Raw genomic sequence first — 15,084 nt, 5'->3', positions numbered from 1 at the left:
ACACTCAGAGAACACCCTGCATAACTATTACACTCCAAATCTCTTCCCTCCCTCCCTATCCCATAAAAAAAGGAAGTGGGAGAGAGGGAGGGGTGTCCTCTTTCATCAATAAATAACGCTCGAGTCATTTTATTTTGTCTTATAACAGCGGTTTGTCGCACGAAGTAATCAGCAGCAAACATTATTTTCCAACGGTTAACCCAGAAATGTTGGTCAAGGTGGTTGAGAGACTTGAGGGGGAAAAAAAACAAGCGAATTGGTTTACACCACGTGGCAGACACAATCCCTCCCTACCCACCCACACAAACCGTCAAGCACCGTCCATTCTAGAAAAGGTGTTGGCACCTGTAGCATTCTCCCTCCCTCTCTCCAAGCTGGCATCGATCTCAGCCAGCTGCCGATGCGATTCATTGCTTCTAGGTGAGCGAACGCTCATTTTCCTAACGGCGGCTTCCGTCGTGCAAAGTACTCGTTCCTCACAATTCACCTGGGCAGCTGTTAGCTGTGAACACCTCCAACCGCTTTAAAAAAAAAAAAATCCCCGGTCTTCGTGTGCGCAGTTAAAATCAGGCGCAGTCAATCCATCCCTTTCTACCCAAAGACTGATGTAGGTACGCGCTGCGATGACATCTCTTCCACACAACTGAGATGTGTGGACTCTTCTACTTGCCCGCTCTGCGGGGTGGCGGAGAGGAAAGGGTGCTGGAAGAACACCTGTGCACCGTTGTTCACGTTTGATCTTAATGTTTACTAACACCTCTTTCATTTTCCAGGCTGCCCACCCATCTGCGCATCTCATTACAGAATCAACAACAAAAATTTTTAAGGGAGGCTATATTTCTGACAAATGGCCGATCAATAACACGTCTTTCTCTTGTGTAGTCTCCCCTCTTTCATAGACCATCAGTTTCTAGTCTTTGTTTGTCCACTCTGGAAAGTGGGAAGCTTTAAACCAACAGGATTAGAGGGCTAGACTTTAGATGTTGCTTGAGTGAGGATTGTTATGCAAAAACATCAGAAAAAGCGTCTGTCCACCATGCAGTGAATGGGTTGGAAAAGGTAAAAGATGGTAAAATGTGAGAGTTGTGCCATCTGGATCCCTCTAATGGATGACCAGATTACTATAACAATCTAAGTAAGAAATCACAATATACCTCTGGTTGGAAGCCTATCTATCAAAACAGTATTAAAAACTGGACAAAAATAACTGATTTTCTGACTAGAGGATGCATGTCTACACTGGTAAAAGAGAATAGTCACAATAAAAATCATTTCTTATGGATTATCCAGTCAAAATGTAAAGTTTGCTGCTAAACAGGTTTCTAAACAATATTAAGTACTATTAATAAAATGTCATGTCAAATGCTCTTTGTTTTTACTGATTTTAATTGTATAGCCCTTGGTCCATGTTTTATCAGCCTCTATATAGCACAGGACCAGACCCCCAAAACAAGAAGGAATATTTTAAAAATTATAAAGGTGTCGTCCAAACTCCTGCAAGATACTCATTATAGAATCCACTTTACCAGTCAAGAATCATAATAACATATCTGAAAGTGACACTATGATTTACTGCAGAGCTTCAGAGGAATTCTCTCTCTCTTGCACACACACACACATGCACAGGCATGTATATTGACTTCACACCTTTGTCACTGTGAATCTAATTGAGCTATATAAATGAAAGAGGTCTCCTGACTTCAACAACCAGCAAGAGCTTTTTTAACTGCTATCTTTCAGGTCTCTAGGTACAAGTGAGAGGCTTGAGTATTAACACATATCTTCAACCTTGTATATATGTATGCATATTTATATATTATGAAAGCAAGCTAAAATATGGGTGAGCATACAGAAATGTGTATGTCTTTGCACAGTGTACAAATGTGTTTTTATTCTCTCTTCGGCTATTCATCGGTAAGTTTTTTTTTCCTCTCATTTAAAAGAAGCAAGAAGTGAATATCTTTTAACAGAACAGTATTCTGACATACACAAAAACAGGAGTATCATGACCTCTGACTCTTCTGCAAAGCTTTTAATACATTTGTTAATACTATTATAAACGAGTTTACATTTGTACTTTAAACTTCCACAGCTTAGAAAATGCATAGGCTTAAAAAAGAGAGTCAGTGTCAGGTTACTTTCTGATAACCTCAACATATTCTGCTACACACAGACAGATACATTTTACCAAAAGTGTGACTTGCTCCCATATAAAATAAACTAGAACTTGGCAATGTGGCCATATTTTCTTTCGTTCTGCTAAAACAATTTAAAATAATAATAAATGCATCCGTGTGTATAAATACAGAAATATTTTCTTCTTCCTAATCTCTTTCCCTTTCTCTGAAACACACACTCTCTCACACATATACAAGCAAATTTGTTTTCCAAATGTACACCATATATATATATACACACCATACATACGAACATGTAAAAAAAATACACATTTAAATTACCTTTTGAGCAGACTGTGGCGGAACTACAGAGGACAGTTAACCCCAGAGTCAGGTTCTGATGCCAGTACTGCACAGACTGAGATGAAAGGAAAGATGGCAATGACTGATGGAGAAAGATCTCTGATCATACCAATACCAAGCTGTCACATGCAGCAGTGAGTACCATCTCACAGCATCCCAAGCTGAGGAGACTTCCTGCAAGAATGCACCAGGTGAATTCTGATGCCAGATGCAAAGCCAGCATAAAAGAATCAATTGAACTAGGTCAGCAAGCTTGTGTGAAATCAATACAGAAGTGTCTTGTGACAGCAGATAAGTTTCTCTTCCTCTGCTTGCTTCTTGTAGTCTTGGAGTGGTTTGCAACATGTGATAAGCAAAGAACAGACTAGTTATGTTATAGTAAGGTCATTATTGAGTGTACCATGTTAGCTGTGTGTATTATAATCTTAATAAATAAAAGATATGCTTACAATACAGTGAGATCCAGTCCCCAACAATCCTAATAAGATCACACCCAGCAGTTCATGAGAATTATTAATTAACACACAGCTGCAACATTGATCTGTTCATCTATAGACTACTAAACAGTGCTCCTTCAGATGTATGTGTATATACGCATGTATTTATGTACTTACACACTCTCGTAATTAAGTCTAATATTTGATATGAACAAAAACAAATACTCATTCTGTCTATAGTTTTAAATAAACTTTGTTATAGTAAGGGTAGATGAAATATTAATATGTAAATGACTGTCCCATATCCAAGATAGGAATGCATTGCAATACTAACTTGAATCAAGTCTAATACAAGTACGGTTACAATGAGAGATCACAACTGAAGATTGGCATCGAAAAAACTTATATAACCTAAAGACCTAAACAAACGCAAGAAAAAGGGACAAGAAAATGATAATAACAATTCTGTAGTAATGAGGGTGTTGAAACCATAACCTAACCCTGGGAGTTCTTTTTTTTTATCTAGTTCTCACCCAAGTGGGAAGAAAAATTAGTTTCACAATGAAAAAAAAGCGTTAACATCATGCATGAAACGTTAAGAAAATAAAAATGTAAAAAATTGGTGGATATTTATAATACCTGGTACACATATACTGTCTTGATGTAGTCTGAGAGAGAGAGAGGCGTGGGTAAAAAGTGAGAGAAATTTTGAGAAAGACGCGAAGTGTGTGTGTGTGTGTTGTGGAGGGGGGGGGGAATTGGAGGGGTCCAGTCTGCAAAAAGCAGTGGATACACATAGTTCTTTCCATTATACAACACAAAGAGTGTGCTGAAACAGTTCGTTTTCATAATCAGTAGTTCAATTAAACATAGCCATTGCGGGCAATGCAAACATGCTTCACGGCACTAATGTTCTCCAAGTGCGTGCGTCCCAGTACAACAAAGGCACCGCTCAAGTTTGTTAACAAAGAGTGCTGGTGCGGTTGCGAGACAATAATCTGAACATGTCCAAGCGTTCGCCTCTGCCGCGACGCGAAAACTTTTGGTGTATGTTATGCCTTACATAATGTATCACTAACTGACACCACTTCAGCAGAGTGATGATATCGTTTCTCAGAGAATACAATTCCACATAAGTGTCACTCTGAAGCAGTTGCCACTCTGCAGTTTAAAATAAATCAATGATCTCTTACCCGAAAAGCGTTTCGATCGATGTCGTCCAAAACGACAGGAACGCACTTAATCAATTGTCTGCATGTTCATTGGTTAAAACTCTCAATTTCTTGTACAACGGAAGTGAACTGTTGAGAAAGTTTACCGTTGCTAGGCAGTGCCCGCGTTTACCGATGACGTATGAAACAGACGACATTTTGATAATGCCAGATCATAAAGGATATTTTTTCTCGTTTTTTATGTTGTTCAAATAACGAAAAAGCACAGAAACAACATAGGAACAGTTACAAGCATATGTTCCCATGAGTTTACTTTAATCTACTGGCAATCTGTATAGTTTATATAACGTCACCATGAAAATATATATATTGTACCTATACACCTTTGTCACAATTAAGTTTGTGACTAACACAGGGTTAAACACAGCTAAAATATTTACTTCCGATCTAAGAACACAACGTTAGCTAGGTTCTGGGATATAAAGGTCTGTTGCGATGGGGGTTTTGTGTTTTGTTTCTTTTTTAATATCTTGTATTTGTTTCGCCGTACATTGACCTAAGACAGGATATGCTGCGCGTTTGTTTTGGGATTTTTTTTTTTTTCCTGCAGGTGGGTGTTGTTGTGTACTAGTGGTAGTACCCACTTGAAACTACTTTTATAGGGTACAGGTTAATTATGGTTAAAATCCGTTTGTATCTACAAAGTAATAGTAATAGCAAGCACTTGTACATAATTTTCAAAGATCACTAGGATTTGCTTACGTTCGTCATCACGCGGTTATGTAGATTTTGTCGGAACCAAAATAATAATGATAATAATGGGGATTTGTAAAGCATCACGAACAAGAAAGATCGCACACTGCGCAGATCAATAATGATAAATGAAGAGGTAGTAGACGGTGAGATAACTACAGGCACAGGACATAAACCAATAAAGAAATGAAACATGAGACATGACAGTATTACAAGGGAGTTAAGGATAGTAATTCAGGGATAGTACTTAGTGAACAGATATTTTCAGAGAGCGTTTAAATGTATCCTTGAGTCCGAGTGGCGAATGTGATGTGGAAGAGAGTTCCACTGCTTAGCAACATAGACGGAAATGTCCGTTGTCCGTATGTGACTGTGTGTTTGTAGGAGGGATAGGATGAGGGAGTCTGGAGACAAGATTTCAGTAGTGGGGGAGGAGCCTTCAAAGAATATTTAGCATAGAGTTGAGAGCTTGAAATACTCATGGAAGATTGACTTAATTCTTAGCTAGCTAACATGGTTGGTACTTGAGCTCTTCAGGTTTTTCCTATGCAAATGTTGCTTTGATAGCTTATAGACTTGAACATCAATGACCACTCTACCTTGTGCAGTCCAACACAAATTAGTTAAATTTAAACTGTTAAATTTGTCAATAAATGCCTGATTTCATGATGTATGCTGCCTATAGGAGTCATTCACAAATTTCTTGTTGATTGATTTTTACTGTTGCTTTCAGTCCCGTACACAGTTGTGAAAATCGGACATGAATAGTAGTAATATGCAAAATTTGGCATTTGTCAGTCGTACCTAGTAAAAATATTAACCCTCTCAATAACCCAATAACTTAATAGTCTGTCAACCAACCCCCCAAAATACACACACATGCACACAAAAAAAGTTACAAAAATGGTTTTATAATTCTTAAGCAAGTCCAATTTTATTTAACAAAGACGGACAGTCTTCTTCATTCCAGGTAGCAGACTCTCTCCTGAAAAAACACAAAATAATAATCCTTATCTTCTTAAATAAAGCTTCTTTCCACTCTCTCCCTTCTCCAACATTCCATCTCTACACCGTCTCAAATCATTATTTTACAGTCTACACCATATCAGATCATTATCCCACAGTCAACACACTCAGATTATCCCACACCATTTACACCAACTCAGATCATTATTCCATACCATCTACACTATCTCAGATCATTATCACTATCTTCCATTTTATGAAGAAACTTTGAATGCTACATGAATCATATCCTGAAGCAAGATAAGAGAATAAACCTCAAAGTTTTTTTTTATTCACGGGTTGCATTTTCAAAGGATATACAGAGATATCAGCCATAAACATCAATAAAATTATAAAATTACTCTTTTTCTTCTTGCCCACAAGGACTGTCTTGTTCTAGATCTCCAGTTTCCTCTTTCATTTCATCATCTTCATCAGATCCTGCCTTCTCGATGTCCAAGCACAGGAGAGATTGGGTCTGTCCTGGGATTAGCCCAAGTGGAACATGTGCCCAGTCAGCAGGATCTGGCAAGGCAAACATTCTAATTTGAATAGATGTATTCTTAGTCTAATGTTAGTTCTTTCTGCAAGATTAATTTTTGGATTTTTACTTTAAAAATTAACAATAAACTCTTCAGTGTGTGGTAAATTAAGTAAAAAATGCACAGAGATTCTGAATCTGTAGCATCCATCCATAGACTGGTAAAATAAAATTACTTTCTGTTAAGTAAAAAATGGAAGAACACTGATTTTTTTCATCACCATGCAAGTATAACAGCAATTTTTTTCCCCTCAACAAACACACACAATACAATGTATCCATTATTTTCACTCCTATAAACAGTGACAATTCTTACATTTGTGTGACAATACATTATAGACTAGACATACCTATACAAAGCTGCCAGATATTTCCCTCTTCTTTGGAGACTGTACCATCCAAATCTAAACATAGGAAGGAAGAGTTAACCCTTTAGACTTTACCCACAAGAAACATTTTCAAACAGAACTTCTATGCATTTTTTTTTTTTAAATGAGCAAGCATAATTACAACCATTTTGAACTTCATGCTATCTCCATAAGTTACGCATAGGGTTCTTTCCCACACAGCAAGTGACTTGAGACTTAAATCCCAGTGAAGACCTGTGCATTCACCTTCTCTTGTAATAGCCATTATACTATTCTGCAATTCTAGACAACAAATAATAAGCTGTTAGAATCACAAAAAAATGGTTGAAGGGGAGGGGACTGGTTTTTTGTTTACACTGAGCTAGCAACTAATGCTGTATCCCAAGGCAGCCAGCCCTGTAAACAGATGCCTAAATGCAGAGAAAGAACAGCTTGTCCAAGAACCCAGGACAGCCAATCTTCACTGTATTAGTGACAGGCACTAACTGTTGCGTCACTGGGCCACCCAAAAAGATGATGGGATGTCAACATGGTACCCATAATAGTCTGCAAAACCCCATCTCCTTCACTCATAGATTCACACAATTGCCCTCTCTTAGCAGCATGTGAATGCAGACAGCTTCTCTTACCAGCCAAGGAGAAAACCCTGGATTCAGTAAGTTTATTTAGCTCAACTTCCTCGGCTGCCCCCATATTTGTATCTTCCTGATCATCATCATCTCCTACTCCTGGGTCTGATATATCATGAATTTTGCCCCTGTAAATAAGGTCCAACTCTTCCAGTTTACTCCGACTCTCAATAGGTAATGAGCGTGAATCTCCAATCCTGAAACAAATAAAAAAAAAAAAAACAAGGATGGTAGAGATGTTGAAAAACCCATCCAAAAGAATTACTCACAGAGCGCACGTGGCATGAAGGTCAGCCAAAACAAGAAAATAATAAGTTTTCAAATATTTTGGAATTATCTTGCCTGACACCTACCTCCATATTGAATTATGTTAAAACAGAAGTAGCATTTAGTGAAAAACAAAATATATTTGTCTCCCAGTTTCTGACTCGATAACAAGTGGTTTGTATCCTCAACATTGCAAAATATGGAGTTTACCACTATACTGAGTTACAAATATTTTTAAATGAAGCTTTTACACCAATTTAAAAACATTATATCTTAAGAGAATATAATTTTACACGCTTTTATATTTCTGTAACAAAATGTATGTATCTAGTTAAACACGTTCACTTACAGAGGCAACAAGCTGCAAGTCCAGCTGTTAGTAATCTGCAGACAGGTATTGAGCAGAAGTTTTTTGCTGAAGCTGATAGAAGATTTGTAGAGCTGTACCACTGGCTGCTGGTCACCAACAAATTTCTTGTCTGAAATTTGAGAGTTTGAAAATTAACTCAGGCAAATTTCTGTCATAACATATTATTTATTGTTCAAAATTTCTCTTTGGACTAGACCTTTATATGAATAGAACCTGATAAACGACAGAATTCTTGCTAGCTACATTTTTGGTGGTAAAATTCCTTTCTTTAAGTACTTGCTAGATGACATGACTTTAAGGAGTTATCCTGACTAGCTACCTCAATTCCAGCTGTCCACTCCCAATTGGTAGGACCTGACCAATGAACAAGGAAAACACAAAATCAACTCCCTGTAAGAGTGTACTAGACACCATGGGGACCTGCATAATCAGGCAGAGGGGCACAAAGAAATTCATGCTGCATCACCAGCCTACCTAGTCTCTTTACTTCTCTTTCTGTGAAAGCACTGTCACTCCTCTCAGACTGATAGGGCATTAATGGCTGTCTAGTCTTTCCTTATTCATTCTAAAAATAAAAAAAAGTGTATAACCAGCCATGGTGTTACTTTCCTACTTCATCTCAAACAACCAGCACCCAGCTGTCCTTGGACAAGGACAAGGAGCAGCAAACCATACAAGATAAATCTGAGGAGCAGACCATGCAATCAGCACAGCAAGCATGTTAGACACAGGTGACTTCATCACACCAAAGGCCCAACATAGAAAGTCCGCGAGGCCACTGAAACAAAGTAGCTTAAAAACACTTCTGAACTGAATAAAGACAGGTGAAAAATTGAAGGAGTGCTCACTGGCTGACAAGGGCAGGATGGGGTGGGGGGTGAATTGGTTGATTTTGTGTTCTCCCTGTTCATTGATCAGGTCTGACCACTCGAGAGTGGACAGCTGGATTTGAGGTAACTAGTCAGGATATTTCCACATAGTCATGCCATCTGGTAAAGTACAATGAAGAAATAACCATGAATATAAAAGACAGAGACCAAAAAAGTTTACTAATGCATATATGTGAATGTAAATGCTAAGCTGCTAACGGGATTTTTCTCATACTGTCAGTCTGGTTAACTTACAATTTGCTGTCTCGTAACTCAGAATCAAATGCAGCCATGCAGCAAGAGCCTTGCTGTGCAATGAAGCATGATCTGGCTGACTGACTAGGGTCATGAGGATATGCTGCAGCAGAAGACTAGTTAACTGCCTGGACTGCACACTTCGAAGTAATGATTTCCAGATGCTTATCAAAATGTCTGGCACTTTAGGAAGTTCTGCATTGAGTGTGTCTGTAAAGATATATTCTCAATTCATCACAACTTTACTAAATGTCACTTGCATGCTAAATTTTCAAGAATGGCTTATACATAATCTAATCATGAAAAATACAGTTTACATTTAATTCTAATAATGTAATTAGTATTATAAAATCAAAATGCAACATGTAAGATAGTTCTTTACATCACCTGCAGATATGAAGTTAAAACTTAACTGCAAGAATGTCAAGGTTTCAGTTTACCATGAACAATCAAGCCCATGAAGATTTAAATTCTGAAAGTTCAACTACATGTGAAAGGTAAAATGTCTGAGTTTAAAAGATATTTCTATAGCACATACCTTCCAGATTCACTTTGTATGCAAGCAATTGTTCTTCTGTGGGTATAAGATGACCAGGTTCAATCAATTCAATCAGCACATTGTTTCGCCTGTCAGAAAACAACACAAAATATGAAATAAGATATTTAAGGAAAATGTTGACAGCAGAAAAATTAACATGTCTACTACTCACTGGCAGCACATTATAAATTAAATGATTAGATAAGCTAAAAACCATTTCATGTTAGCATATTTCATTTTCTACCAACAAATGTTTATGAGAACACTTAAAGCTCTAAACTTTCATTCTCATTCCTATCTATCTATCTATCTATTCCTCTTCATTCCTACCTATGCGATAAAGTTAAAATTTAAAACTTCCAAAGGAACATTTTAGCTGAAAAAAAATCAGTCACAAAGGCAAAGACCCGTTCCGATCTACTATGATCTTATGTTAATCCTTTTAATACACTTAAATCCTGTTTTGCTGCTACAGGGCTTTGTTAATAGATGTGTAGTGTGTTCTGATTGGTTCTTTTTGGTTTATATTAGCAATGGGAATCTCCAGTTTAATTTTTTTTCAAAAGCAACATCATAGAATTGGTCATCATGTTTAGATGGGCTCATTTTTCTCAGCTTTTCGCTATTAAATATACTATTATTGAAAATAAATTATTATGCACAGTTGGTGAAAAGCTTATTTCTAGATCTAAAACAAAGAAGCTTGATCATGAACTACAATTGATTTGGACTTAATGCGACCAATTATGTCTGCATGAAAATGATACTTCTAATACACAATCAGTAAAAAAGTTAGTGCATCTCTTTGCAGCTGTCTCACATCTACTAACCCAGGACCAGTAAGAAGATTATCCAGCTGACTTAAAACTGCACTCTTATCGTTTACAGAACCACTTTCTGTGCCATCTTGTATGCACTGCAAATGATTAAAATCAAGAGTGATTACCAAAAAAGATTGTAATGAAACCTTAAAGATGTCAAGCATCCATTTCTCTGACAAAATCCAAAGTTTCAATCATGAGCTCCTAGAGGGTTTTTTTTGTTTGTTTTTTTTTTAACTGGCGTTTGAGTGAATATGCATATGACTAACATGCTAAAGGTTTACAAACAGAAAAGGATCTTTAAAACATACCTTGTGACTTGCTTTCTGGTAGTCATAAAGCAAAGTGGCAATGTCAGACATGTTAGACTTTGGACTTTTGCCTACCCTTCTTTGCAACTGTTCCTCTTTCCAACTTTTGAACTGTCTGGATCAGGTGTATCTATCAACTGCTGACTCCAGAACACTTCCTGTTAATGAAAACTGACACTCAATTTTGGCTTGATAGTCAACTAAATTTGGCTTATTTTATTTCAAAACATTTTACAGACTCTATGGCAGATTCAGAAGAAGAGGTAGATAAGTAGAAATTGGTAGACAACGTTGAAGGGTGGTCTAGCTTCCATTCAGCGCACTTAATAAAAGGATAGTTAACTAAGAGATGGTAATATTGTCATGTGCCTCTATTGCCAAGCCAGGCTAAAGGACTGATAATGATGATGAAGAACAAAAACAATTTAATCCCCATTAGATTTTAAAATAAAATAACATTTGACCTTCACTTTTTGGTATCAGAAATGAAAATATCTTACTTGCTTTTCAAATTAATCCAAACACCAATAAATAAATGAATGCAAAAACATATTTTATCTGGTGTATTTACAATTCTGTTTTTTAGGTTAAAGAATTTTCACCAAAGAATCAAATGCCAAAACTACCTGCAGATAAGTAAGTGCCCATCTACAGCCAGCCACCAAAAGATCTAATGAGGGGAGAGAACCATGGGTTGCATCATGGCGAAGCCGCACAATCCATGTAGGTATTCCAAACTTTACACACCAGAGAGACGAAAACATATTTGATGAAACAATAGACAAATTTAATAAGCTTTTTATTAATACAAGTGACTGGTATTTAAAAATAAAACTTGTTTAGCATTGGTTTTTTTTAAGTGTTGCCAAAGCCTGTTACCCTTATCAGCAAACATCTTGAGGTTAATATCCATCAGAAATAATCTAACCCCCTACATCAAGGGCACCCAGTAGTGTAGTGACTAAAACACTTGCTTGTTACCACTGCAGAGAGAGAGGCCTTGTGTTCAGATCTCCTCTTGGGACACTCTCTGTATGTGACACCTATTCACAGGTATGGCTGTGATGGGTTTTTTTCAGGTACTCTATTTCCTCCCTAGTCCCTCTCCCCTTAAAGTGTGAAATCACATCTACATGGAATACATTCTCACCAAAACAACCAGCCAGCAAACCAGCAAACTCACTAAGCTATATTGTAAGGTTCAACGATTCAAGCTCAGGTTCAGGGATCATCAGGGATATGGGAATGATGATGATAACACTGACATTTTTGATAATGACAACAGTGGTGCAATAGGAATTTTACTTACTGAACATTTGTCAACAGCATCCAATGAATTTTTCATTAAAAATACTTCCTAACAGTCTTGTAAATTCATGAATAGTTGTTTTTATAATAAACTAGGTACTTTTTCCCAAAATTCAAAGAAACATCACAGTTTTCACATTACTCACATCCAGTGCTACTTTATGAACTGGTTGGGCATAACTCTTGTCTTGCCCTTTCTCTGTGACATGGTTGACAAACCTGAAGTAGCAGAGTATTAAGAAATAAATATGCAATACTCTTGAGAGAGAGAGAGAGTGAGGGAGGAGAGAGTATGCATGTGGTGTGTGTGTTCTGCATGTACATTAATTATATAGCTCAACTCATGCAGAAAATAGATTACTTCATTCAATGGTACTGTAAATATTGCTGTATACAAATACTTTTATCTTCATCAAAAGCATATTGCAATATCATAAGCATTCATAAAAGTTGACTTGAAAACAAAGGAGTCTATATTTTTTCCTCTACCTGGTAAGGAAAATTAAAGATGGAGATTTAAAATAATGCAGCTAACTGAATATTATCAAAGCAGTCAAACAAAATATTTTTCTTAACTCCCAATGCTGGTTTTCTTTTTTTTAAAGTTTGCTTATTTAAAAATTTACTGCTTCATATTTTCAAATTATTGAGGAAACAACAAATCTCTGACTTCTTCATAACAATTAACTCAATTGGGAAGCCTACCTAATCAAGGCCAGACTTAAAATAGAACGTAAAGTATTTTCACTGCTGATGATACTGCCAGCATCCAAAACCTCATGGTACTGGACCATAGCTTCAGTAAGTGCAGCTGTACTTTCTATGGCAACAGAAAGCTTATTCAGGGCTCTGCAATGACATTCCAAATTTTATCGATACATAAATCAAGCATATTAAGCACAAACTTACTTCTCCATTAAACAAATCTACAAATAAGTATGACATTTTAAAAGACCTTGTTGCACACTAACAAAATCTAAAGGGAGATAACTTCCACAATGAATTGTGCTTACGATACTTGTACAAATTTCACCAGATAAAGATAACAGCTAACATAGTTACATATTAACATTTACAAACTTAGTACTTAGATGACTCTGAGACAGAATATGCGTGTGCATGAAAGTTAAAGAATGATTGAAAAAATACTGAACAACCTCAAAACTATTGACATTTTTGCACATCATTTGTACACAGAACTCACCTGCTCTTCCAAACAGCAACTTTTTCCACGGCTTCCTTCTGTTTAGAAATGTCCTTGCTGTATAAGCCGTGGTAAACACTTGTAAATTCAGACCTGTTGACATTTTTTTAGCAAAATATCTACTAAATTTTGTGTTTATTATCATCCCACAAAAACTGAAAAAACACTTGTCAGAACATGTAAAGTTGTGCTAATTTTGTAATGATACGAATTTTAAAATTTTTGAAAAAAGATTCTGCAACTGCGTATTGACATATCCGCGCATGCACATGCAAGTATTCTCGAAAACCTGTTAGTCCATGGCACAACATGCTTCCAGGAGAGCGCCATATTGTCTCGCTGTCTAGGAAAAGATTATAAAAAAAAAAAAAAATTCTCTCAAGGGAGATCAATTCATTATTGATTCCGCTAGCCTTGGAAGCATTTTTACCTCGCAGTGTAGAGAGTCTCCTTGATAAACAATGCCAAAACATGGCAACCACATTAAAAGTTTGTGGCTGATGTTCTGAGTGATCACAAAGAGTACGTCAAGGGCATAAGAGAGTAAAAATTTTTAATATTAATATTAAATGAGTTATCAGAAATATTTCTAATTACTGATTGAGTTTTATTAGAGGAAATGCTAATATCGTGACTCCACCCTACCTGTATTTTTTTTTTTTATTCGATGAGTAGTTTTTAATCTTTCGCTCTAGTGGACTGCTCGTCAAACAATTAAGTGCTTAAGGTAGTTACATAATTATGAATATGCATCATCTCTGACCTAAACCAGTAAGTCATCTGTCAGGTCATTATCACGATCATCATCGAACGGATGAGGATTTGATGAGCGTACATTACCTGTTTTTCTTCCTCCCAGATTGTCTTTTTTGTCATAAAGATTTTTTATCATATTTTATGCGTCTAATATTTCACAAAATTTCATAAACTGGTCTTAAAACAGACGATAAACTTTGGCGTTTTATGTGATATTTCAGTCAGTTGAAACGCAGAAATGTACCGACGACAATACAAAACTGTAATAGAAGTACGGCAGAAGGTAAGTGTATAGATAATGTGATTCAAATAATATACCAGTTACTATATATTTATATTATCTCCCTTAGATCACTTTATTTACTCAACTGATTATCATCTTATTCAAACCACATTTTCACTACAGATCTCAAGATTTCTCGATCTCAACTTATATGGGACTATACATACTTTCACTGTCCAAGCAGATCTCATGCCTTTTTTTTTTTTTACAACTCATAGTATTTCTTTAAAGGCTGATCTTAGTTTGTATGCATGACATATATATCACATGACATTATCTTCCTGGGTTTTTTTGATAAAATTACTTTGTGACTATGTTTAAGAGAGTGAACTTAGATATGCGCATAGAAGGAACTTCAACTGCATGATTTAATGAATCATTCACAAAAACGTGACTTTTGACATGCATCAATCTGTGTCTTTATGTGTGCACATTTGTGTGCATATGTTTAGAAAGTACAGCCTGACCTTAAGGCAAAAGTGACTGATGAGCAGCCAACAGATTCAGATGTGCAGAAACAAGTTGCCCAGATCTGGGAAACCATCAAACAGATTTGTCAGAAAGGTCCTGCAGAGTTCATCAAGAAGAGAGCACAAGAGCAGAAAAACAAATCTGTAGCAACCAGTGAATGGAAAACAGTCAGAATATTTGTTTCATCAACATTTAATGACTTCTTTAGTGAGCGAGAAGTCCTTGTGAAAAAGGTATTGAGAAAAT

General features: G+C 36.5%; 2 protein-coding genes across 7 annotated transcripts in view; both read right to left on the bottom strand.

The window, feature by feature from the left end:
* Window positions 1-4,217, bottom strand: part of LOC112566089 (tubby-related protein 3-like) — a 43,159-nt gene extending 38,942 nt beyond the window's left edge. For 4 of the 6 annotated variants that reach the window (XM_025242037.1, XM_025242040.1, XM_025242041.1 and 1 more), the window contains exons 1-2: window positions 4,111-4,217; window positions 2,460-2,654 (exon numbers count right to left, since the gene is read on the bottom strand). The gene's annotated coding sequence lies outside the window, so the exon portion shown is untranslated. The remainder of the gene's footprint in view (window positions 1-2,459; window positions 2,655-4,110) is intronic. The other 2 variants (XM_025242039.1, XM_025242043.1) reach the window with 2 other exon arrangements.
* A 1,537-nt stretch (window positions 4,218-5,754) lies between these two features.
* On the bottom strand, window positions 5,755-13,716 carry LOC112566204. Its single transcript, XM_025242224.1, has 14 exons — window positions 13,618-13,716; window positions 13,329-13,421; window positions 12,830-12,973; window positions 12,271-12,343; window positions 11,443-11,553; window positions 10,817-10,974; window positions 10,515-10,600; window positions 9,685-9,773; window positions 9,147-9,356; window positions 8,002-8,131; window positions 7,386-7,582; window positions 6,739-6,792; window positions 6,210-6,372; window positions 5,755-5,827 (listed from the first exon to the last, which is right to left on the bottom strand). Exons 6-14 carry the CDS (start codon window positions 10,865-10,867, stop codon window positions 5,761-5,763), a joined length of 1,047 nt encoding a protein of 348 aa, XP_025098009.1. The 5' UTR covers window positions 10,868-10,974; window positions 11,443-11,553; window positions 12,271-12,343; window positions 12,830-12,973; window positions 13,329-13,421; window positions 13,618-13,716; the 3' UTR covers window positions 5,755-5,760.
* Between the last annotated feature and the right edge of the window lie 1,368 nt (window positions 13,717-15,084).

The sequence above is a fragment of the Pomacea canaliculata genome, linkage group LG6, assembly GCF_003073045.1.
Source record: "Pomacea canaliculata isolate SZHN2017 linkage group LG6, ASM307304v1, whole genome shotgun sequence".
NCBI classification, from domain to species: Eukaryota; Metazoa; Mollusca; class Gastropoda; order Architaenioglossa; family Ampullariidae; genus Pomacea; species Pomacea canaliculata.
The sequence above is the reverse complement of the archived record's forward strand: the minus strand, read 5'-3'. Positions and strand labels throughout refer to the sequence as shown.

Bases quoted from the DNA above. Each gene is read 5' to 3' on its own strand.
- LOC112566204 (XM_025242224.1), bottom strand. From the start codon at position 10,867: ATGTCTGACATTGCCACTTTGCTTTATGACTACCAGAAAGCAAGTCAC. The intron at 10,601-10,816 runs GTATGTTTTAAA...AATCATTTGCAG, and splicing joins ACCAGAAAGCAAGTCACAAG to TGCATACAAGATGGCACAGA. The intron at 8,132-9,146 runs GTAAGTTAACCA...CTCAAATTTCAG, and splicing joins GAGTTACGAGACAGCAAATT to ACAAGAAATTTGTTGGTGAC.